Genomic DNA, 25,498 nt, shown 5'->3' on the forward strand with positions numbered 1-25,498 from the left:
GTGTTACCTACTGATAGGGCCACTTCAATAGTTTTGCTCAATCATCAACAGAGCAATCTGTCAGAATAACAATGTCCTCCCTCAAATGCCTCCAGAAATGCTCATGTCACCTCAGGTTCCTAGACTGGACCATCCAAAAAAACGTTCATCGCTGCAAGAGGAGAGGTACACCTCATCCTCAAATTGCAAAAGGCAATTACAGGCCTGTGATAGGAGCAGTATTTCCAGCTGTCCCAACTAAGACCTACCCAAACACTCAAGAACGTACCCAGCTGTTCGAGTGTAACCTTCAGCCACCTGGAATGACCCGTAGGTCATCACGGTGAGGTGAGAATCTAAGGAGTTGGGGGTGGGTAATGTCTGAGCGCCTTTGCTAGCCGTAGCTACTAAAGCTAGACTGTCTCCTGAGAATTTGCCTAGAAAATTCTAGAGGAAAACAAGGCAGTGTATTGGATTCTCAGAAGTGCTCAGTGCTGGCCTGTTTCTGCACCCATTCACTGCAATGGTTCAACTTCCACTGATTTCAATGGGAGCAGTTAGGCCAATTCCAAGTGTTTTTGGAAATCCCACGCACTCAGAGTCATCTTTTAACTAAACCTAGGAAGTACAGATCAGCTGGTGGTACTGGCAATTTCCTCTCTTTGTCCAACTACAGGGGTAACCTGCTAATTTTACCTAAGACAAATTGAGACTTACCTCTGCATCTGCAGTTTTCCCTTATGCTTCCCTATAGCCTACTACAGGACTTTGGATATTGCCAATTCTGGTGAGCACACTTAGTATTGAAGGCAATCAGTATATTGTAAGGGCCACACAGCATGCGTACAGTATGCCATTTTTTCTCTTCAGCTGCCAAAACCCTAATATAGCAGGAGCATACCTGCTAAATAACCGTTGATGGATTCATGAGTCTCTAGGGCTTTTGCTTCCCATGATAAGCAGCTTCAAAAAATATATATGCCTCTAACCTCAGAGCATCTGTATTTTGGCGGTTTGACTAAGTTGTTATGATTAAATACTATAACCATAATCTGTATGTTGGCCATGTCCTCAAGCCTTTTCAAATCCTTGAATGTCCTTAGTTATAATACAGTAACCAGAATACATACAGTACAGTAAGATCCTGATTATTCGAACAGTCCAGGAAACACCAAATTTGTTTGGATAACAGCCTGTTTAGAAAGGGGCTGATCCAGCTCCCACTGAAACCATGAAAAGTCTCCCACTGAATTCAATAAGAGCAGGAGCAGGGCTATCATCAGGGACCAATAGATGAGGACTGGTATTAGTTCATTAGATACAGAAGTTGGGCTATAGGGGCCCTATGGACTTCCTTGTAGGATACGAGCAATTTCCATTCAAGTCAATAGATGTTACTTGTATCCTGCTAAGGAGCTCAGGCCTCCAGGTGTTTTGGTTATTAGGGATCCTACTGTACTATACACTCATAGTGTCAACTAAATAAGAAGTTACTTTTGTGTCCTTGCAAATACATCTGTACCCCTTAAAATCTAGAGATGCCCAACAAGCATCACACAGGGGGCTTTAGTGCATCAGCGACTAGCAGAGTACAGTATTTTTTAATTTTTTAAAGACTATAACATTGCCCAGTGTTTGGATGTGTACTGACCTAATGTTCAGCCACGACAGCATGGGCGTTGTGCCTCCACCAATAATCCAGACAGTGAAAAAGACAATAAGAAGGGTTGTTGAGAACATCATTTGATGGGAGTACGTAGCAGTGTCTCGTATGGCCAGAGCAAATGCCATGGCTCCCCTAAGACCTGCACAGAAAGAAAGGAATGAACCAGATGAACTTCGTAAGTCCCAGTGACAGTATTCACAAAACTTTCTTAAACATTCATCCAGTCTAAAAACAAAACCCCAAGACATTGCATAGGAGCCAAAAGAAGGGACTCCCCACTGTATCAGCTTTTTAAAATAACCAAACACCATGACACCACCACCTTATCTGGCCCATTAAGATGTGCAATGTCAGCACTGCAATGCCCTGCACAAACCCCTACTCACCTCAGGCACAGGGGCTATGTTATGATAGGGAGGGGGCAAGGTCAGAGTGTGCTGTGCTCCAGCTATGCTCAGCTGGCTATGGTTCCTTACAAACCAGAGTCAGCAGACATAAGTTCAAGCAGCTCTTAGACTGTTCTAACCTATGCCATGGCTCAGGACAGAGCATATCTGCTCTGAAAATGAGGAAGCAGTAACAAGGTACCTGACCGCTTTGTTCTCTGCCACAGCATTTTCATTAACATGGTTATGAGTCCAAAGGTAATTGTATAAATAATAGAGACAAATATTTTCAGAAAATCTTGTGGAAAGAAACTGCCTGCTGACTGAAGTAAAAATACATTTTAGAAATTAAGAAGCTCCCTGCATCCAGAAAGAGCATGCAAACATTTCAATTTGTTCTCACAGCTCTAACACCAGTGTTGCTATAAAAGAGTTGTGAGCTTGGAGAATTCTGGGTAATAACATGCTTCTAAGACAGCACACATCCCACTGGGTTTCAGAATTCCAGCAGCAAGGCCTACCCAGACAGGCAGCCACGGACCTATTTGTAACAACAGTAAAAACACTCAGTAATTTGTTTTTACTAGCAAGGAAACATGAACATTAGCAGCTCACTTGTGTGACAGAGAAAGCAAATAAAATACTCCCCTCCCCTTTTCTTTACTTTAACTCTTAACTCTAGGTGGTTTTTCCACACTTATATTTCTGACAGCATTGGTCCTGTCATTCCCTAAAGGTAATTTTTTTTTTGGAGGGGGGGGGGAAGAGGGTGAAGGGAGGGAGTGGAATATTGCAAAAATTTTCAGTTCCCCTCCCCTTTTCTATTAGCAAAATTTCAAAACCATGAGCATTTTGACCAATCTTAGTCATAACCATGCAGGGGTCATCCAGCTAATAGAGACCAGAGACTGTCACTCCTGTCAGAATCATGACAGATTCTGATCTATTTGTAAAGAACTGAACTGAAGTTGAAGAATAGGAGACAGACACTGTATAAAGATGCTATGCTAAGTCAATTGCTATAGCACTATTTTAATTAAAACAAACAAAAAACAACCCATCACCCTTCTCCTGTTCAGAAATTGCACCAGAGGATCATTTACGTTTATGTAAAACAGAATTATTGCTTCAAACACTTTTACCTGAAAACATCATCATGTGCTGAAAGTTCCAACTGATCTTGTGCCTTCTGCCCAGATTCAAGAAGAAAGAGAGAGGGTAGATGTGTGCAGCTCTGCCCAAAAAGATTGCAATCTGATCACAGCTGGGGGTTAAGGCTCTACTGGTCTTAGGATAGATACACAGTCACTGACATCTGCTCCATCATCAGGCTACTGAAAACTTAACACAACCTATTCACTGGAGCAAAAGGTAAGTTACTTTTCCTCCTATAAGTGACTTAGAAATGTACATTGACAGTAAAAAGGTCTTCTTACTCATTAGGCTGATTACTTTATACCTTATTGGAGTATAGAAATTTGACATTTAATATATAAATCAAGATTATTTGATACAGATTGAAATATTAAAAAAATTGAAGGATGCAGTCAAACACCTTCAAATATTAACAACTAAACAGACCTCAGCACGAGAACTTAAACTCTGCTTTTTAATACAGCTCAGAAAACTAGCAGGAACCAAAGAGGATTCCCCAGCCCCTTTTATTTGTTCTGAATCAGTTTGTTGAGGAGAGAGGGATGTATGAGAAGAAGGAAGATACAGTCTCCTCCAAAGCACTTTTAAAATACAATATGGTACACAAAAACCTCATTGGTTGCCCATATGGTTAGCTCACACAACAGGGAACCACTTTGATTTGAATACAGCATGAAACAATTCATCAGAAAAGTCCACCCCATTTTCAGATGAGTTCTCCAAAGCCAGAGGGTGACTACTGTAATCTCTGCTTCATTATCTATCTTCCTGATGACTTCTTTCCACTTCAGAAAATCCACTGAGGCCTTTTCTCTCGTACATTTTTAGTTTTCATTATAATTTTATAATCTAGACCAGAGGTTCTCAAACTTTTTTTTTTCCATGGACCACTTGAAAATTGCTGAGAGTCTCAGCAGAAAACTTAATGATCTTTCCAAATGTTGTTTGTACCGTTAGCTAACTACTGTATTGTAAAGCGCTACGGATAAAAGCGCTATATAAAAAAACCCTTAATAATTAATTTTTTTTCTTCTACAAATAAAAGCACACAACTCCTATTTTAATATCAGTAGTCTTACCTTTCTAACGCGATGGATGTGCCCTCTCTCCCCTACCACAGCAAGTCCCAAGTTGGGGCTGGGAAGGAGGGCAGTCTCTCCCCAGCAGCCGCAGCCCTGGAGCTGGGGAAAGCCGCCTTTTCCTCTGGCCGCCGCAGCCCTGCGTATCCCAAATTCCCCCACCCCCTCTTCTCACCCCACTGCCCCCTCCCACCTACCTCCTATTCCCCCCAAGGCCACCACCTCACCTTATGTGTGTGTCTTCTCCAGGGTTCAGGCAGCTAATTAGTGGAGCCACACCTGCACGGCTCCACTAATGAGGTGGGTGGCCCTTCGTTCTCTTGTGTGCGGCCGCCCAAGTGAGCACCTTAGAGGGAACTATCCACATACCACCTGAATGGAGCTTGCGGACCACGGGTGGTCCACGGACCACAGTTTGAGAACCTCTGCTCTAGACTGTAACATATGCCCATCTATATCCCCAACCTCTCCAGAGCTGAGCATAAAATAAGAGCTAACAGTCAATAGCCAAACATGGGGAAGGGTTTTTTTTGTTTGTTTTAATATGTATACACTTTACACAGAGGCAAATTTATACGCAGTACTTTGCTGTAGTATGTGGAATTTGAAAAAGCTGCATATTAGACAGGGTGAGAGAACAGCAGAGGAAGAAGAATAGGAGATTAAAATACACTAGTGCAGGGATCGGCAACCTTTGGCACGTGGCCCGTCAGGGAAATCTGCTGGCGGGCTGTTCGGCTGATCACAGCTCCCACTGCCCATGGTTCGCCGTTCCGGGACTGTGGGAAGCGGAAGCAAGCACGTCCCTTGTCCCACGCCACTTCCCACAGCTCCCACTGGCCTGAAATGGCAAACCGCAGCTAGTGGGAGCTGCGATCGGCCGAACCTGTGGACGCTGCAGGTAAACAAACCATCCCGGCCCACCAGCGGATTTCCCTGATGGGTCGCGTGCCAAAGGTTGCCAGTCCCTGCACTAGTGAAAGCCACCTTTTAAAAAAAATAAATCACATCCATCCATCCAAAATTTAGGGGATTAGGCACACTGGGAAGGGGACATCTTCCATGAGTCTTGCCATAAAGTTTAATTATGTAATTCCCTCAGGAAGGTTTATATTTTATCATGATGAAGGCTGCAAAAATCATACACATTGTTCAGTTGAGGAGCGAGATAAAACAACCTCCTTAGAAGCAATATTCTCACCTAGACCAGACCAGCCGTATTTTGATGTGCAGATTACACAAAACTACTTAAGATAGTTAAGTTCCCGGTAGACTGCGAAGAGCTACACAAGGATCTCTCAAAACTGGGTAACTGGGCAACAAAATGGCAGATGAAATTCAATGTTGATAAATGCAAAGTAATGCACCTTGGAAAATATAATCCCAATTATACATAGAAAACAAAGGGGTCTAAATTAGCTGTTACCACTCAAGAAAGGGATCATGGAGTTATTGTGAATAGTTATCTGAAAACATCAACTCAATGTGCAGTGGCAGTCAAAAAAGCTAACAGAATGTCGGGAATCATTAAGAAAGGGATAGATAATAAGACAGAAAATATCATATTGCCTCCATATAGATCTATGGTACATCCACATCTTGAATACTGCGTGCAGATGTGGTTGCCCCATCTCAAAAGAGATATATTGGAATTGGAAAAGGTTCAGAAAATGGCAACAAAAATTATTAGAGGTATGGAACAGTTTCCATATGAGGCAAGATTAATAAGATTGGGACTTTTCATCTTGGAAAAGAGATGAGTAAGGGGGGGGAATATAATAGAGGTTTATAAAATCATGACTCGTGTGAAGAAAGTGTTGTTTACACCTTCTCATAACACAAGAACTAGGTGTCACCCAATGAAATTAATAGGCAGCAGGTTTAAAACAAACAAACGGAAGTATTTTTCCACACAATGCACAGTCAACCTGTGGAACGCCTTGACAGAGGATGTTGTGAAGGCCAAGTCTATAACAGGGTTCAAAAAAGAACTAGGTAAGTTCATGGAGGACAGGTCCATCAATGGCTTTTAGCCAGGATGGACAGGCATGGTGTCCCTAGCCTCTGTTTGCCAGAAGCTGAGAATGGTGACAAAGGATGGATCACTCGATGATTACCTGTTCTGTTCATTCCCTCTGTGGCACCTGGCATTGGCCACTGTCGGAAGACAGGATGCTGGGCTAGATGGACCATTGGTCTGACCCGTATAGGGGTGTGTTTGTAAGTAAAATAAATGTCAGGCAATATAACATACTTCCTTGTGTTTTAAAACCTGGAGAAGGTCAACTTTACTGAGCCATTTTCTATTTTACCAGAGGTGGATTAAGGACAGATGTGTTCTGGGCTATCTAAAAACCCAATGTCACAAAAACCTAGAACCCTAATTTCATCTTGTTTTATTGAGCCATCGCTGTTCACAGAAAGTTAGCACTCTCTTATTTGGACTCTGGCATGGTAGGTTCTCTGTTATTTACCCTCAGCTAATCAATTTTCCAGGTATATGCAAAGGAGTGTCTAAGAGCATGTCTACACTACAAAGTAAGTCCACGTAAGGCAGCTTACGTCAACCTATGTAAGCGTACACACTACAGTGTCCCTCCTGTCATTGTAACTTGCCCATTACGCCGACCTAGTAAACCCACCTCAATGAGGCGGGAAAGGCTTAGGCTGATGTAGGTTGGGCGATGCAGTTGGTAGGTTGGGCGATGCAGTTGGTAGGTTGGGCGATGCTGGGAGCCGGGAGCTTAGTGCTTGGTGCTGAGGCACTGTCCCTCTTAAGGTAGCATGGACATGACATGAAAAAACGCACTAATTATTGCGGTGGCTGTAAGTCAGCCTAACATATGTTGACTTAATTGTGTAGTGTAGACATGGCCTAACTAATGCAAAATAGTGCCTTGATTTGTCGACGCTGATTTGAGTGGACAACATAATCCTTTAATTCTGAAACACCTTTTCCACCCAGAATATTTGAAGCTTTAAGTTCTGTTCTTATAACTGCAGGGAGTGTAGTGGTCTCCAGCAGATGTGCTATTGAGGAACATAAACCAACGATACACAGCTCTGTTCAGATACATGAGAACCCTGGGGCTTGCATGCCATAAGGTCCTTAGCTCTGCAAGGGCAGATGAAGGCTGTTTTTGAAAGATTTTTGCATCAGCAGCATATTGTAGGAAAACACATCATCTCTTTGAGATGTCCGAGTGGCTGAGGGAAGGCAAAAAAGCATGACAAGTTTTCAGGTACCTAAAATAAATAACTTGTTAGATGAAAAGCAAGAAAGGATACAAAAGCTCCAATGATGAAAATTGGGCTGAATATGTGTTTCTGGAAAGTAAAAAGAGCTAAACCCATGTACGAAAATATGAAGTTTTCAGCAAGGAAGTGCAGTACCTCAAAGAGCTGGGGAGAAAAACATTCACATGGAAAAATTACACAATAAAACTTAAAAAATCAACACTACACCACTTGGCAAGTGAAGAATAGGGTCTCACCTGCTTAGTTCGGCTCCTTGACTCGACTGACAAATTGTTGTATGTATAATGAGCCTGTGTAATTCCACAAAAGAGAACTGCCACCACACCTGCCAATAGATTCACAGACACAAACAGAGCTGGATGATGAAGTTCTTTGCTTACCATCTTAAATCCAGTATGAACATAATTACTTGATTCTCCTGACTGCCTTCTTTATTATTTGTATGACCATTGCACCGAGGAGCTCTAGTCATGGACTAGGTTCCCACTGTGTAAGGTGCTGTACCAACACACAACAAAAAGACAGTCCCTTGCCCTGCCACTTTGCTTATACTCGTGGTTTAACACATTGTTCTTTAGTTCTTGAGGATTTATTCCTCACAGAAAAGGGAAGTTGAAAGATGTTTTTGTTAACCAACCTTTAAGACTATTAAACTTTAAGACTTAAACCTTCTTTAAGACTATTAAATTCAAATTTTAGAGCTCTCCAAATGGTCTTCAACAAAATAAATGAGCGGCATGGCTTGGACACACTGCTGGTAACAGACAGCAGAAATCACTTCAATACTTAGGTTTAGGAAACTCAGTGCAGTAGACTGGACTTCTTCTCAGAGAAGATTCATTAGGAGAGGAGAGCTGTCCTTGATTTAAGTCCAAGAGAGAAAAGATATACAGAACACTACATCAAATTATGTTTAGCTGGGGATTTGAGGAACCATTACCAAGCTGTATCTGAAGCTAAGGAGTCTCAAGTTACGTAATACAGAGATGACAAAAGGTGCAAGTAGAATTATTTAGCTTTAGAGCTAGGGTCTGAAGTAGTAACTAAAAACAGAAAGCCAGCTCCCTTGGTAATCAGTGTGGGTATTGCGGTCAACACAAAATTAACAATCAAGATTAACATTTCTTGCTTAGAGCCAAGTTCTAACATGCATAGACTTTGACAGGTAATAAGAAAAGCCCACATCTTCAAGGAGCTGTTTTCCACTGTAGTTTTACCAGTAAGGAAAGTGAAAACATTTTAGCATCAAAATCATGCATCTTATATGAAGTCCTATTAAAACAGATTTAATAAGGTAAGTGAAAAAAAAAGGAGATGGACAGAAGTTTGATCTCTCTGTGCTTGACTCCAAAACATCTCACCTGTAAACCCACAAGCTTCCGCTAGCAAGAAAGTGCTCCAGGACATCAGGAAGAAGAGAGCTGTCTCCAGCAGGGGGAAGCAATGCAGTTTGGTAAACTTGGTCACGTAAACACTTTGTTAAGGGATCAACAAACACCTGGTGATTTTGGCTGAATGTTAGTACCATCATACCTAATGTTTATAAAAAGCCTTTTTGTCTGCATTAGTGTGAAGTGTCAATCCAAAACCAAGACAATTTCAGCATTAAATGCATCAACTCATCTATGTCAAGGCTGAAATATCAGACACTCAAGAATGAGGAAGTTTAAGGTTTCTTTTGCAACAGTAACCTGGCCACCTTGCACATCTTCTGGTATACAGTACATTAGTCACACAAATATCAAAAAGTTTTACATTTAACCAGACAGACATGACTAGAAATGCTTACTACTACTACCAAAGTCTTACACAGTGCTATGCATCAGTAGATCTCAGAATGCTTTACAACTGAGGTCAATAACTTTATCCCCATTTTACATCTGGGGATGGCTGTAGTGCACTAGCCTACATTGTCTCCCTATGTGCAATATATGTTTGTTAACATTGTGAGAAGCTGTAACCATTTTAAATCTCTCTATTCTGAGTACTCCACTTCTCAGATTTGATACTGAATTAGTGCTTGTTTCTGAATTAAAGATTTTCCTGGGGTGTTTTTTTTTAAATTAATTTTTTTAAAAGTCCAGAAACATTTTAGTTTACAGCACACCCAGCCAGAGAAGACCATCTGTCTTTTACCAAGGCATCTTTGAAATCTGAATGGAAGAGTTCTGATATATATGCTCCAGTATGCCATCTTTATAACTTTGAAGCTACGGAATCATTTTTCTTCAAAACTTGGCTATTTTTGTAGCCTTTGAGACAAACAAAAATCTCAGCTTCAATGAAGCTGTATTTTTTCATGCCCATATAACTTAGAAACAAACCAGCTGAACCAATTTAACTCAATCTTTCAGGAAAACAAAGATTCATCCTTGACATAAGAGCAAGCCCAGATAATGTCAGCCTAAAAGGAATTTGTTTGAGAAGCTCACAGAGTTACTGAAAGATGGGAAAAAAGAAAAGGAGTACTTGTGGCACCTTAGAGACTAACCAATTTATTTGAGCATGAGCTTTCGTGAGCTACAGCTCACTTCATCGGATGCATACCGTGGAAACTGCAGTAGACATTATATACACACAGAGACCATGAAACAATACCCCCTCCCACCCCACTGTCCTGCTGGTAATAGCTTATCTAAAGTGATCATCAAGTTGGGCCATTTCCAGCACAAATCCAGGTTTTCTCACCCTCCGCGCCCCCCCCCACAAACTCACTCTCCTGCTGGTAATGATCACTTTAGATAAGCTATTACCAGCAGGACAGTGGGGTGGGAGGAGGTATTGTTTCATGATCTCTGTGTGTACATAAAGTCTGCTGCAGTTTCCACGGTATGCATCTGATGAAGTGAGCTGTAGCTCACGAAAGCTCATGCTCAAATAAATTGGTTAGTCTCTAAGGTGCCACAAGTACTCCTTTTCTTTTTGCGAATACAGACTAACACGGCTGTTACTCTGAATTCAACTTCCATTCTACCTTTAAAATAGCACCTGCTCTAGACCTCAAAATAGTTATGATAGAAAAAACTGGTTGCATTCTTTCATATTAATGTTTTAGGCAATTTCCAGTTTCTGTGCTGGCATCAAACACTGGTAGGCATTCAGGACACTTCATACAGTTGATTGTATCTAAAACGAATATGGGTCCTAAACATCTCTGAGCTTTAAGAGGCAGAATGAAACAAAAGAGCTACTAGCAGCAGCAAAAAGATCTTTAATTTGCTGACGGGTATGGGAGAGGCTGCTCTGGCTATGGCAGGATTCTTCTTTTCTCGTGTCCACAGAAGCCCCTCCTCACAGCTGGAAACCATTGGGTTGAGCCACTGTCAGGTGAGCAAATGTAGAACCAGGATGCAGCGAGTGTATGCAGCGTGCTCCCCCTCAGATTCCAGCTGACATCTATATGGGTTTGTCAGGGCCTTGTTAATACCCACTCTTCACCACTATTATACAATGGCAACATGCGTGCTGAGGAGCCATGGGCCAGTGGTTGAAAAGGAGGCTGAGGAGCACTAATGAGGAACGGCAATTCCTTCCTCTGGAGAGCCACAAGGTTTGGAGACCATGCTCCCTACCTCTCCCATTGCCTCACAAGAGAAGCAGTCATCCCTGGAAACTCTGCTGCTCTCATGTGGGCTTTACCAGAGAATTCCATGATCATGATGGGGCCATAAGTGATTAACCATGTACCACCACAGGTGGCCAAATGAATGAGAACACTGTATTTCAATTAAAATCCCTTTAGCATTAAGTAGTCCCATTACTTTTATCTCTCAAAGTTATTACATTGTTATTATTGAAAGGCAAGGATAGAGTCTGCAGCATAATCTGGCTGGAGTTAGAGTTAGATAAGACCAACCTCAGATGAAGAAGGCCATTCAATGATGGTGACATTACACCAAAGAATAAGATTGGTATTTTGGCTATTACCTTATTCTTCATATTATTCCCTTCCCTCACCAAAGCCCAAAATATTGTAGAGAGGGCACCGTACTGTGCTTGTATGCACAACAAGCAGGCAGACTCTGCACTTGCAAGGAAATATTATGTGCAATACCCATACAATATTTTTTAAAAAAAATATCACGTAGTTGAGCGTGGCAATACTGACTAGCTATCAGTCCCTGGGTATCTTACCAAAAAACAAAAGAACAAAAGCAAGTTATTTGCATAACTATTTGAAACAATCAAAACAATTTTAAAAATGGGTAATGCATGACTAAACTTCCCCTATTTATTTAATCGACCCTCAATGACAAAATGGTGCAGAGGCAGGCAAAGTGCTCAAAGCTGTGTCAGTACTGGGGAAAATCAGTCAGAAGCAGAAATTTATGAAGCTTGTGTGTGACTTAACCGTAACGTGTTACTGTTCTTTTATACAAAATTAAAATCTTTATTTTCAGTATTATACTTGGATAAGATTAAATCTTTTGAAGTGAATCTCACTTGTAAAGGGAAGAGTTTAAAGTTTCATACCCTAACAGAAGATTCCAGTGCATGTATGTTAAAGCAAAGTCGCAAGCTTTTTCTTAATAGATGTTATCTTGTGAACAACCTCCCTTTCTATTCCCTGACTGGCCACTCTGCCTCCCATTCATCAGCAAATAATATCCCTGTGTCAGCAAGAGCAAATGCTAAAATGGATGGGTCATGTTACAACTATTTATGTATTTTAATACATACATTTGGTAGTTGAATATAAATTGAAGTAGCAGCAATATGTGACCAGCCAGCTCCCTATGGACCATTGGCAGACCACAGACCAGTTTGAGGAGCACTGTATTAAACACAGGGGCGGGCAAACTTTTTGGCCTGAGGGTTTCAGAAATTTTATGGAGGGCCGATTGGGGAGGCTGTACCTCCCCAAACAGCCAGGCATGGCCCGACACCCACCCCCTATCCCCACCCCCCCGACAGCCCTGCCCCTGGGACTCCTGCCCCATCCGACCACCCTGTTCCCTGACGGCCACCCCGGGACCTCTGCCCCATCCGTCCCTCCCCACTCCCTGTCCCCTGACCGACCCCGGAACCCCTGCCCCTGACTGCCCCCATTCAACCCCCTGTTCCCTGTCCTCTGACCACCCCGACCCCTATTCACACCCCCACCCTCTATCCAACAGCCCTGCTCCCTGCCCCCTTACTGCCCTGCCTGGAACACTGGTGGCTGGCGGCGTTACAGCCGCACCGCCCGGCTGGAGCCAGCCATGCACCGCGCAGCACAGAGCACCGGGTCAGGCCGGGCTCTGCAGCGGTGCTGCCCCAGGAGCTCGCAGCCCCGCTGCCCAGAGCATTGCGCCGGCAGCACAGTGAGCTGAGGCTGTGGGGGAGGAGGAACAGCAGGGGAGGGGCCGGGGCTAGCCTCTGGGGCCAGGAGCTCAGGGGCTGGGCAGGAAGGTCCCGTGGGCTGGATGTGGCCCGTAGTTTGCCCACCTCTGGTATTATCATGTTAATGGTCACTCCGACCTGAGAAGTCTAAAAATTCAGACTGTAAAAAGGTACCATAGCACCTTTTCTCTCTTAATGCCTTAAGCATTTTCATTATGCAGGACATGGGCAGGGTGGGGGCAGGGAGAGCAGTCAGATAGCCTGGGCAATGGGAACATGTAATGAGACACACACTGGGGGAAACGTTGTCCAAAATGAAATGTCGTGGATTTATGATTAAAAAAATATTTATCACCTTCCACTCCTTTGAGGTCAGTTTTCTGATGCACACATGCATCAAAGACAGACAGACTGTGTTTGAATAAAAGTACACCAGCATATCTAGAAGAAAAGGCTGTGAATTTGATGAAGCATCATGATCTCTTACTCCAGTCAAGCTTTAGGCCCAATGCCTCAGTCCTGCAAGCAGATCCACAGAGACTGATCATTGTACCTGTGTACAGCACTCCACTGCAGATCCAATAGTAGAATTGGGACATAGGCTTGAAAAGAATGGAAAAAATTCACATGAAGTGTGTCATATTATATCAATACCGATAAAGATAGAATTGAGTTTTATTTGAACAACATCTGAGATGAGACTCCTGTAGAAAGATTAAACATAAGGCCCATAGCAAGAGCCCAATAGTGTCTGAAAGGGTTATTAATGGCTCAGTGGTTAAGGCACTGGAATAGTGAATATGAACCACCAAGTTGCCTTCCAAGTGTTAAAACTGCTTCTTTAAGGGTACATTTCCACTACAATTATAATCTATATGTAAGTCTCACTAGTGTAGCTATGTCACTTAGAGGTGTGTGATTTTTACCGATATTTTTATACCAGTAAAATCCTTAGTATGGAAAGAGTTATACCAGTATGAAGGTGGTATAGAGGGGTGGCAGGCCTCTCAGGAGCTTCCCCTTGGCAGAGTGCATATGCAAGCCCTTTCTCTCCCTGTAGCCCTCCTTGGGCTAAGGCCCTTAATTAGTCCTGTAGTCTTTAAATGGCCTTGACCCTGGTACCGAGCTGTACCCCAAGGCGATTTCCCTGAAGGCAATATCCACGTCCTCTCTAGGCCTTTCTGTCCCCAGCTCTCCTCCTGGGCTACTAAAAGGGTTCAGTTCCCCTTCTGAGGTGTATCAAAGTCCAGGTCACTTCCCCAGTGGCCAACAGGGGAGACCCAGGCCCACCCACTACTCTGGGTCCCAGCCCAGGGACCCTATAATAGCAGCCATCCACTCTGTCCCTTTATGTACACTGAGTTACTGCTATGATTTCCTGGGCCACTCCCCCGCAGGCCCAGCACATTCTTCACCCTTACCTCAGGGCCTTGTCCTGGTTGAATCCCAGCAGCCAGCCAGGAGCTCTTCCTTCCTCCCCCAGGTCTCTGCTAGCACTGCTCTGTCTGAGGTCCTGTAGCTTCATCAGCCAGCCAGGCACACCATCCATTCTCCTCCACCTCCAGCAAGGAACTGAACTCACTCTGGCCCTCCAGCTCCTTTTATACTAACCTGCTGAGCCCTGATTGGCTGCATCCCCAGAAGCCTCTCTAGGCCACATGGAGAACTCCACTCTACTACCTTTTTCTGGGGTGGGATGTGGTAAGACTACAGGGCCCTCCAGAGGGCCTCAAAGGGTCTGGTACACCCCCTCACAGGTGGTTATACAGCTATTCCCCTTGCTGTATGGGTGACTAAGGCCTGATCTACACTTAAAAATTTTGCTGGCAAAGCTATATAGGTTAGGAGTATGAATAAAAAAAAAAATTACCCTCGAGATCCACACAGCTATGCTAGCAAAAGTCCCAATATAGATGCAGTTATATCAATAATAATGTCCTTTTGCAAAAACATAGCTTATTATGTTTGGGGAAACTGGTATAACCTACACGAGCAAGAGTTCTTTTGCCAGTATAAGCTGTGTCTCCACCTGTTTTGCTATTATAGCTACATCAGCAAACCCTTCCTAGCAGAGACAAGGCCTAAGATGACATGATACTGAACACAATTTTAGAGTCTGTCAATGTAGACTATGGCAAGTTGTGTTCAGTAATGTGTTGACTAATAATGATTGAAACCTGCTGGAGTCCTCATCAGGATCAGGGCTTAATGTTTAATGCTAACACACCTGCACTTTGGAAGAGTTAAACACAAGAAAGGATATCAGAGCTGTCACAACCCCTGTCACTGCTCCCATCATGAAAGAGCCACTGAATATTCCAAGGAAAACTCCAACTGATTTGAAAAATGCTGCGGCATCAAACGCATGGGTGTTTTCACCTGTTGGCTGGTAGGCAACTATGGATCTAGGGAGGGGAAAAAAAGAAAAAGAGTCAGATGACAATGGAGGAGTTAGTGATGGCAACAAAATCTTTTATGCCAGATCATTAAGCAAAGGAATATTATATTCTGCTAGATTCAGATTCTAAATGCCAATGCTGGTTGAATCCCAGCAGCCAGCCAGGAGCTCCTTCTTGGGTGTGTAATCAGGAAGGCCAAGGCACGACTGGAGTTGCAGCTAGCAAGGGATATGAGGGTAACAAGAAGGGCTACAGGGTATGTAATCAATAAGATGGTCAGGGAAGGTGTGGGACCCTTACCGAATGGGAGAGGCAACCTAGCGACAGGTGATGTGGAAAAAGCTGAAGTACTCAATGCTTTTTTTGCCTCAGTCTTCACAGACAAGGTCAGCTCCCAGACTGCTGCACTGGACAACACAGTATAAGGAGGAGGTGAGCAGCCCGCAGCGATGAAAGAGCTGGTTAAGGACTATTTAGAAAAGCTGGACATGCACAAGTCCATGGGTCCAGATCTAATGCATCCAAGGGTGCTGAGGAAGTTGGCTGATGTGATTGCAGAGCCATTGCCATTATCTTTGAAAATTCGTAGTGACTGAGAGAGGTCCCGGATGATTGGAAAAAGGCAAATATAGTGCCCATATTTAAAAAAAAGGGAAGAATGAGAACCTGGGGAACTAAAGACTGGTCAGCCTCACGTCAGCCCTGGAAAAATCATGGAGCAGGTCCTCAAGGAATCTATTTTGAAGCACTTGGAGGAGAGAAAGGTGATCAGGAACAGTCAACATGGATTCACCAAGGGCAAGTCATGCCTGACCAAACTGATTGCCTTCTATGATGAGATAACTGGCTCTGTGGATATGGGGAAAGCGGTGGATGCAATATATCTTGACTTTAGCAAAGCTTTTGATACGGTCTCCCACAGTATTCTTGCCAGCAAATTAAAGAAGTATGGATTATATGAATGGACTACAAGGTGGATAGAAAGCTGGCTAGATGTTGGGCTCAACGGGTAGTGACCAACGGCTCGATGTCTAGTTGGCAGCCAGTATCAAGCAGAGTGCCCCATGGGTCAGTCCTGGGGCTGGTTTTTTTCAACATCTTTATTAATGTCCTGGATGATGGGATGAATTGTACCGCCAGCAATTTCACAGATGACACTAAGCTGGGGGGAGAGGTAGATATGCTGGAGGGTAGGGATAGGGTCCAGAGTGACCTAGACAAATTGGAGGATTGGGCCAAAAGAAATCTGATGAGGTTCAACAAGGACAAGTGCAGAGACCTGCACTTGAGAAGGAAGAATCCCATGCACCGCTACAGGCTGGGGACCAACTGGCTAAGCAGCAGTTCTGCAAAAAAGGACCAGGGGGTTACAGTGGACGAGAAGCTGGACATGAGTCAGCAGTGTGCCTTGTTGCCAAGAAGGTCAACGGCATATTGGGCTGTATTAGTAGGAGCACTGCCAGCAGATCGAGGGAAGTGATTATTCCCCTCTATTCAGCACTGGTGAGGCCACACCTGGAGTACTGGGTCCAGTTTTGGTTCCCCCACTGTAGAAGAGATGTGGACAAATTGGAGAGAGTCCAGCAGAGGGCAACGAAAATGATTAGGGGGCTGGGGCACATGACTTATGAGGAGAGGCTGAGGGAATTGAGCTTATTTAGTCTGCAGAAGAGAAGAGTGAGGGGGGATTTGATAGCCGCCTTCAACTACCTGAAGGGGGCTTTCAAAGAGAATGGAGCTTAGCTGTTCTCAGTGGTGGCAGATGACAGAACAAGAAGCAATGTTCTCAAGTTAGCGTGTGGGAGGACTACGTTGGATATTAGGAAACTATTTCACTAGGAGGGTGGTGAAGCACTGGAATGGGTTGCCTAGGGAGGTGGTGGAATCTCCATCCTTAGAGGTTTTTAAGGCCCAGCTTCACAAAATCCTGGCTGGGATGATTTAGTTGGTGTTGGTCCTGCTTTGAGCAGGGGTTTTGACTAGATGACCTCCTGAGGTCTCTTCCAACCCTAATAGTCTGTGAGTCTCTTCTGCCTGATTCATTACACATAGGGTGACCAGATATCCTGATTTTATAGGGACAGTTCCAATTTTGGGGGCTTTTTCTTATATAGGCCCCTATTACCTCCCATGCCCATCCCGATTTTTTACACTTGCTATCTGATCACCCTAATTACACACTTGTGTAGCATAGACAAAAACGTTTATCAATTCAGTTCACAAGGCAGAATCCATTTAGAAAAAGAAATGTGGAGATTAAGATTTTAGAAAAATTATATGATTTACAGCTACCACCTAAATCACAACAAGAAATAGAAAATTTCACATAGCGGAAGCCTGAATTGTTACTTACGAAGACAATACAATGGCAACAGCATCATTTAAAACACTCTCTCCAAACAGAAGGGCATAGAGATCGACATCAGCATGTAGTTCATTAAATATTGCCAGCACGGTAACTACAAAAATAATAAGAAGGAACATGTGCATTAGTTTATTGTGAGTGCTTGTGAGCTGGAAGGAGCAGACATTTTCCAATTTGCCTAAAGAAGCAGAAACCATAGACTGTGGAACAACTTCAAACCAAAACGGGAAAGACTTTAGTCATATTTAATTAAGAGTCATGCTGTACAGGTAAATTGCCTGTTGGAGGAGGAATGACCATTTTAGGGCACACTTGTTCCAAAATAGGTCTGGCTCACTCACTGTCTCTCTCACACACAAGAAATTTCTCTAAGAAGTCCTCCAAACCATTGGACATAAATAGGCAAGAGTTCCACTCTGCCAGAATCCTACTATTTTTTAAACAATACGTCCAAGTTCCACAGTCAAATAGCCAGAAAAAAGTTGTGGACTGGTAACAAACAACAGAAGGCTTTTACAGCTTTTTCACACAAATCTTTAGTATTTCAGTTTTCAAAAAAACAAAAACAAACAAAAAAAACCACCACGAAGAACAAAAAACATAAAACCATTCGTAAGTACCTTGTCCAAAAAGTACACTCTATGTTATAAACATATTTGCAAACAGAAATTGAGAAGGACCAGACAAGACTAGTAATTATTCAAAGCAATCCTTTTGAACAATACCTTCAGTCTGATATTGAGGAAGAAGGTTCTGGAGACTCACCCCATGTGTATCTTATTTTCATGCATCATATGCCAGTTTCCATGTAAAAGGAAGCAGAAGTGAATCCAACTACCAGCAGTCCATCTTAACTGCTGGCTTCCACTTCCCATTTTCACAAAAACAGATATTGAATATGTAAAAAAAGTGTGTTTTAAAATATAGTTCCTGCTTTGTACTTCAGACAGACAGACAGACACACGCACGCACAACAGTTCTCCAGAGATGTTGGTTTCCAAAACTTAGACAACTTTAATGGGTCTGTAGCACTGAAATTTGAAGACACCATCTCAAAAAAGGTTAAACAGTTGGCTATAAACAAAAAAGTGTCCTTATACTTGAAATACTAAAATATATTAAAATAAAAAAAAACCTTAAATTTTCAAAAAAGGTTGTGCCTATTTTATAAAAAGTAATACTATATTTCAAGCAGTGAATCTATAAAGGGATAGCCAGGCTCTCCAGAAAATGAAAAGATTACATTCATTCAACTGAATTAAAGTTTATATTCATGAAAGGAAAACTCTATTAAGGAAAACATATCAGTACATTTTGTTTCTAAACGTGTTGTCTAGCCAGATACTAGCACAGTCTTTGCCAGATACCAACTTTCCTGATGCCCAATATATACACATCATACAGTACATACACACAGTTACCATTGTAATGTAACTGAAAAGAAAAATAAATTAGAATGATCAGCTATACATACTCAAAAATGTGTTATCAATGGAATAATTTAAGTAACTGCAGTACCTGGATCAGTAGCAGATATGACCGCTCCGAAGAGGAGACAGTCTGTATAGTAAAATTTATCAGAGAGTTGTCCCACCAACTTCATTAGTTTTACAACACCATACATGAGATTCCTGCAGTAAAAGAAGATAAAGCAGTGTTTATCAAAACAGGGAGGGTCTCCTTTGTGAGGCTCTGAAGAGTATAGGAAAGATAAAATCATCTCATCACTGCTCAGGTAGGCCTTGCCTCACTAAGTGTGTGTGTGTGGGGGGGGATTATCTACACTTGTAATGTTACAGCTTTGGCATAGGTAGTGCCTACACTGATGGGAGGGGTTCTCCCATTGGCCTAAGTCAGTGGTTTTCAAACTTTTTTTTCTGGCGACCGAGTTGAAGAAAATTGTTGATGCCCACAAACCACGGGAGCTGGGGCAGAGGGGTGTGGGAGGGGCTCAGGGCTGGGGCAGAGGGTTGGGGTGCTGGGGTGAGGGCTGCAGGGTGGGGCCAGGAATGAGGGGTTCAGGGTGTGGGAGGGGGCTCTGGGCGAGGGGTGCAGGCTCTGGGGTGGGGCTGGGGATGAGGGGTTTGGAGTGCAGGAAGGGGCTCCAGGTTTGGGGAAGGTTCAGGGCCGGGGCAGGAGATTGGGGCAAAGGCTTACCTCCAGCAGCTCCTGGTCAGCGGCGCAGAGGGGGTGCTAAGGCAGGCTTTCTGCCTGTTCTGGCACTGTGGACCACGCTGTGCCCCAGAAGCAGCCAGCAACAGGTCCAGCTCCCAGGCAGATGTGCACAAGCAGCTCTGTGTGGCTCTCGCCCACAGACACTGCCCCCCTACCCAGCTCCCATTGGCCGGGAAGCAGCCAACGAGAGTGCAGAGCCAGTGCTCAGGCAGCGCGCGGAGCCCCATGGCACCCCAGCCTGGAAGCCAGACCTGCTGCTGGCTGCTTCCAGGGCATAGCGAGGTGTTGGAACAGGTAGGAACCAGCCTGCCTTAGCTGGGCAGCACCACCCACGGGACTTTTAACAGCCTGGTCGGCAGTGCTGACCAGAGCTGCTGTGACCAGTGCTTTACATTCCGCAACCCAGTTCTGGGTCGCAACCCGCAGTTTGAAAACCACTGGCCTAGGTAGTACACATCCTTGAGTAGCAGTAACTAGGTCCATGGAAGAATTCTTCCATCGATCTAGCGCTGTCCACATGGGTACTCAGGTCAGCTTCACAACGCCTCTCAGGGGTATGGATTTTTCACACCCAACTGACTGACGTAATTAAACTGACTTAATTTTCTAGTGAAGCCCAGGCCCAGAGCTCAGTATCGAACAGTGAGAGTGGAACTCTAATCTCTCAACAGATGTTTCCTCATCATCTGAGTCCAGAGTGTGGTATTACCCAACACAGGTCATTTAGTACCTAGGAAGTCAGAAATATAGTCTGTCCTCATGATTAAAACACACAATCCAACAATTTCCCCCAATGAATTGTGTAGTACTTAAGGAAGGAACTTTGCACTGTAACAGCTATTAAATTATTTTTTCCTCTGCAGTGAAATTCCCTCAAGATAGCAAATGCAATAAAGCAGCTACTGAGTATATATACACACATTAAAGCTCTTATAAAAGTCCACATGCTGAAAAGATGCAACATTGTTAACAGAATAAGCATTCACAATCAAAACCATTTTGCTTGTGTGTCTTATTTTTAAGTAGGTGAAAGAGGATGCTTCTAAAAGCTGAGTCAAGACTCTTGGTTAGCAGTTGCCTCTATTCTCTGGATGAATGTATCTTCATTAGAAATAGAGGCCAATTCATGTAGAATCAAGTATTTTGTAAAGTTTTGTTTTCATAACTGATTAATTGAACCAACAGAAACTTGGATCTCTAGGACTGTAGGGTTGGAAAATAGCAGTGACCACCACGGAACTGAATTGTTTGGACAAACTTCGTGGTCTGTTTCCGGCAGCTCTGTAAGAAAGCAAAACCCTATTTGAAGTCAACCAAATTCCAGCTTCATTTTAGAGGCTGAATTTTGCCAAAAGGACACACTAATAAAACCCTAATTGAAAATTTACAGTCACTATTCTAATCACTAGAAATCCGAAGTTCAGGGAGCTATGGCATTTATTTCATTAACTTAAAACTAGCACATAAAAGTTGCACAATCTCACAAAGCTCACTCACCCGATAATAAAACAAGAGACTGCAGTTCCTAAAAAGGCATAAGCCAGAATAGACCCCAGATTCCTGAAAAAGTGCCTCTGTATGAGAAAAAAAAATTATATTAAAGCTCAGCTATGTGAAAACTCAGACATCAACAAAATGTATAGCACAGCCCTACAGCAATATAACGAAACAGCCTTCCACTCTGGGAGGAAATAATATTTTCAATCTTACTATGTAAATCTTCTGTAATTTTTAAACAAATTTAATACAAGTCCCCCCGAATCATGTTTAAAATCTTATGTGGGGCTTGTTGAGACACAGCTTTATAACCAGATGCTTGTGTGACTAATTTAACAGAGGGCCAAGACTTTAAAAGGAAAGTAACTGTAAGTGATGGCCCTAAGTCAAAGTGTAGTCCTGAATTTCCATCCTCCAATATTCAGAGGTGTTCAGATCACAGTTTAGGTTTGGGCCCATCTCTCTAAAAGTAACTCACTGAATGCATAAAATGCAGAGGAAAACCAGACAATTCACAGGGATATATTGTTTATCTTGCTTATTCAATAGCAATGTTCAGGGGTAAATAATGTAAGACAACACATAACTAATACAGCAGTCTATATATTGGATGGTAAAATAATATACTTTCTCTTAAAACTAGCCAACTGTTTAGAAACAATGGACGAGACTGTCTAGCTTTGCAAGAGGCACCACAGAAGAGACACTTGTGCTCAGGACTGTGGCACTAATGGAGATTGTACTCTAGCTGTTAGTGATTCAGCATTAGGCTGAAAGTGTCATGGTTACATTCTCAGATAGTGCTTACACTTACCTTCTTCAAGCTGTACCCAGCATGGAAAATAATAGGAGGCAACAGAATGTTGAAGAAAACTTCTGGGTCAAATGTTACCTTTAAAAAAATGTAAAAGTCCATTTAAAACCAAAAAAAGAACAGAGTACACAGACAGCAGTTGCCAATAAAATCCTTACAATTTTACCTTTGGAAGTAGTAAATGTTAAACAATTTGCTAGGTATTTTCTTTACTATCCATGAAATAACATTATATACGTGCAAAGGCAAAGAAATGAAGATTTTAATAGAGACCACTGTATTTGGAGAACTTTGGTATGACAACATATTCAGGGTTCTTCTAGAGCTTAACAGTCCCAACTGGTAGTCCCCTCCTTAAATGAGCCAGAAACACAAATTTAGATTCAGAAGGTGCTGGATAAAGCCCCTTATCATGGTGTCAACCAGGATGTTTGTGCAGATTTCTGGTTCTTATTTGTAGTGCCAACACCATTTACACTTAAAAAACACCACATCTTTTGCATATAATTACCATATGAGTAAGTCACCTAAACCACAGGCATGTGCGCGCGCACACACACACACACACACACACACACACACAGATATTTTCTTCAGTTGTAAGTGTCAAGACCCAATGAACGCCAGGCCAAATTGTTCAAGACAGCAAAAGAATTTAAAACGGAAGATACACCAGCGATTGTGAAAAGTCAGTGATCAGTACTACTAGAAAACTGTTGTGTCTAACTTAGGGTTCATATATAGACTCCCAGTTTCAGGTATTTTACATTTGATGGAAGGGGGGGAGAAATGAAACTAGTTTTTCCTTGAACATAACTGAACTAAAAAAAATAGAGAAGAAAAATCAAAGATGCTAAGTGTAGAAAAGTCCCTGTACTATAGGACTGAGTTGGAACTCAGTAGCAATTAGCGTCTTGACGTGGATCCATAAATGTTAGCTAATTATACAGAAATGGCTTTGGTTATACTGAGCATACATTAATTCTTGAACTGTTATGAAAGGACATGTGAACACTAGGATACAAAGAACATACAATTTTGCCAATGAATGCTATGCAGAGGACACTTTTGAATGAGTTTAAATAATTTAGTTCTATTACATCTGGAAATACAGTACTTAATATCATACCATACACTCAGTTTGGAGGAGAAGGGAAGTGTGGGTAAAAAGAGCAGCGTGAAACAGGAAATGTCAGGAAAGCAGTCATTCACAAAATAGGTCAATAGTTATTCACAAAAACTCAACTATCCTTACCTTTCGCAACATGTCATTCTGTTCCACGTTGTGTATTTTTCCAGGGCTTATTTCTCCTTTAAGGGTGTACTCAAAAAACTTTCCACTGACATTGACCAACAGCGTTGTAAATGGTCTGTCCTCCTGCGAGCAGCTGAATGGCTTGTCATGGCCATTGCTGGAGGGAGAACCATATCTCAAGATCACCCCAACAATGAGTCCTGAAAGACAGAATGTTTTTAAGAGTCTGTAATTACATGAATTTGGCATAAGCGGAGAGTTTCTAGATTCAAGTATCACTCAGTGCACAATACGTGGAAGGGAACATACCATGTACATATTTGTAGTGACCAACTTACTGATGTTTCTAAATTAGGGATGCTCAAAGCAGGTCAGGATTAAAGATGGTACCATCCTCAGGGAACGGATGGCCAGGATCCCCTGGGGGACTAACTTGAAGGGGAAAGGAGTCCAGGAGAGCTGGCTGTATTTCAAGGAATCCCTGTTGAGGTTACAGGGACAAACCATCCCAATGAGTCAAAAGAATAGTAAATATGGCAGGCGACCAGCTTGGCTTAATGGTGAAATCCTAGCGGATCTTAAACATAAAAAAGAAGCTTACAAGAAGTGGAAGTTTGGACATATGACCAGGGAAGAGTATAAAAATATTGCTCGGGCATGTAGGAATGATATCAGGAGGGCCAAATCGCAACTGGAGCTGCAGCTAGCCAGAGATGTTAAGAGTAACAAGAAGGGTTTCTTCAGGTATGTTGGCAACAAGAAGAAAGCCAAGGAAAGTGTGGGCCCCTTACTGAATGAGGGAGGCAACCTAGTGACAGAGGATGTGGAAAAAGCTAATGTACTCAATGCTTTTTTTGCCTCTGTTTTCACTAACAAGGTCAGCTCCCAGACTGCTGTGCTGGGCATCACAAAATGGGGAAGAGATGGCCAGCCCTCTGTGGAGATAGAGGTGGTTAGGGACTATTTAGAAAAGCTGGACGTGCACAAGTCCATGGGGCCAGACGAGCTGCATCCGAGAGTGCTGAAGGAATTGGCGGCTGTGATTGCAGAGCCATTGGCCATTATCTTTGAAAACTCGTGGCGAACCGGGGAAGTCCCGGATGACTGGAAAAAGGCTAATGTAGTGCCAATCTTTAAAAAAGGGAAGAAGGAGGATCCTGGGAACTACAGGCCAGTCAGCCTCACCTCAGTCCCTGGAAAAATCATGGAGCAGGTCCTCAAAGAATCAATCCTGAAGCACTTGCATGAGAGGAAAGTGATCAGGAACAGCCAGCATGGATTCACCAAGGGAAGGTCATGCCTGACTAATCTAATCGCCTTTTATGATGAGATTACTGGTTCTGTGGATGAAGGGAAAGCAGTGGATGTATTGTTTCTTGACTTTAGCAAAGCTTTTGACACGGTCTCCCACAGTATTCTTGTCAGCAAGTTAAGGAAGTATGGGCTGGATGAATGCACTATAAGGTGGGTAGAAAGCTGGCTAGATTGTCGGGCTCAACGGGTAGTGATCAATGGCTCCATGTCTAGTTGGCAGCCGGTATCAAGTGGAGTGCCCCAAGGGTCGGTCCTCGGGCCGGTTTTGTTCAATATCTTCATAAATGATCTGGAGGATGGTGTGGATTGCACCCTCAGCAAGTTTGCGGATGATACTAAACTGGGAGGAGTGGTAGATACGCTGGAGGGGAGGGATAGGATACAGAAGGACCTAGACAAATTGGAGGATTGGGCCAAAAGAAATCTGATGAGGTTCAATAAGGATAAGTGCAGGGTCCTGCACTTAGGACGGAAGAACCCAATGCACAGCTACAGACTAGGGACCGAATGGCTAGGCAGCAGTTCTGCGGAAAAGGACCTAGGGGTGACAGTGGACGAGAAGCTGGATATGAGTCAGCAGTGTGCCCTTGTTGCCAAGAAGGCCAATGGCATTTTGGGATGTATAAGTAGGGGCATAGCGAGCAGATCGAGGGACGTGATCGTTCCCCTCTATTCGACATTGGTGAGGCCTCATCTGGAGTACTGTGTCCAGTTTTGGGCCCCACACTACAAGAAGGATGTGGATAAATTGGAGAGAGTCCAGCGAAGGGCAACAAAAATGATTAGGGGTCTGGAACACATGACTTATGAGGAGAGGCTGAGGGAGCTGGGATT

General features: G+C 43.1%; 1 protein-coding gene across 2 annotated transcripts in view; it reads right to left on the reverse strand.

The window, feature by feature from the left end:
* Positions 1-25,498, reverse strand: part of SLC9A7 (solute carrier family 9 member A7) — a 125,216-nt gene that overhangs the window by 37,906 nt on the left and 61,812 nt on the right. For both annotated transcript variants that reach the window (XM_048859391.2, XM_048859382.2), the window contains exons 2-12: positions 23,351-23,550; positions 22,096-22,173; positions 21,282-21,358; positions 19,128-19,240; positions 17,598-17,703; positions 15,109-15,250; positions 8,885-8,990; positions 7,760-7,848; positions 7,554-7,667; positions 3,174-3,285; positions 1,631-1,784 (exon numbers count right to left, since the gene is read on the reverse strand). In XM_048859391.2, coding sequence (XP_048715348.1) covers positions 1,631-1,784; positions 3,174-3,285; positions 7,554-7,667; positions 7,760-7,848; positions 8,885-8,990; positions 15,109-15,250; positions 17,598-17,703; positions 19,128-19,240; positions 21,282-21,358; positions 22,096-22,173; positions 23,351-23,550 — 1,291 coding nt within the window. The remainder of the gene's footprint in view (positions 1-1,630; positions 1,785-3,173; positions 3,286-7,553; positions 7,668-7,759; positions 7,849-8,884; positions 8,991-15,108; positions 15,251-17,597; positions 17,704-19,127; positions 19,241-21,281; positions 21,359-22,095; positions 22,174-23,350; positions 23,551-25,498) is intronic.

The sequence above is a fragment of the Caretta caretta genome, chromosome 1 (genome assembly GCF_965140235.1).
Source record: "Caretta caretta isolate rCarCar2 chromosome 1, rCarCar1.hap1, whole genome shotgun sequence".
In the NCBI taxonomy this organism is placed as follows: domain Eukaryota; kingdom Metazoa; phylum Chordata; order Testudines; family Cheloniidae; genus Caretta; species Caretta caretta.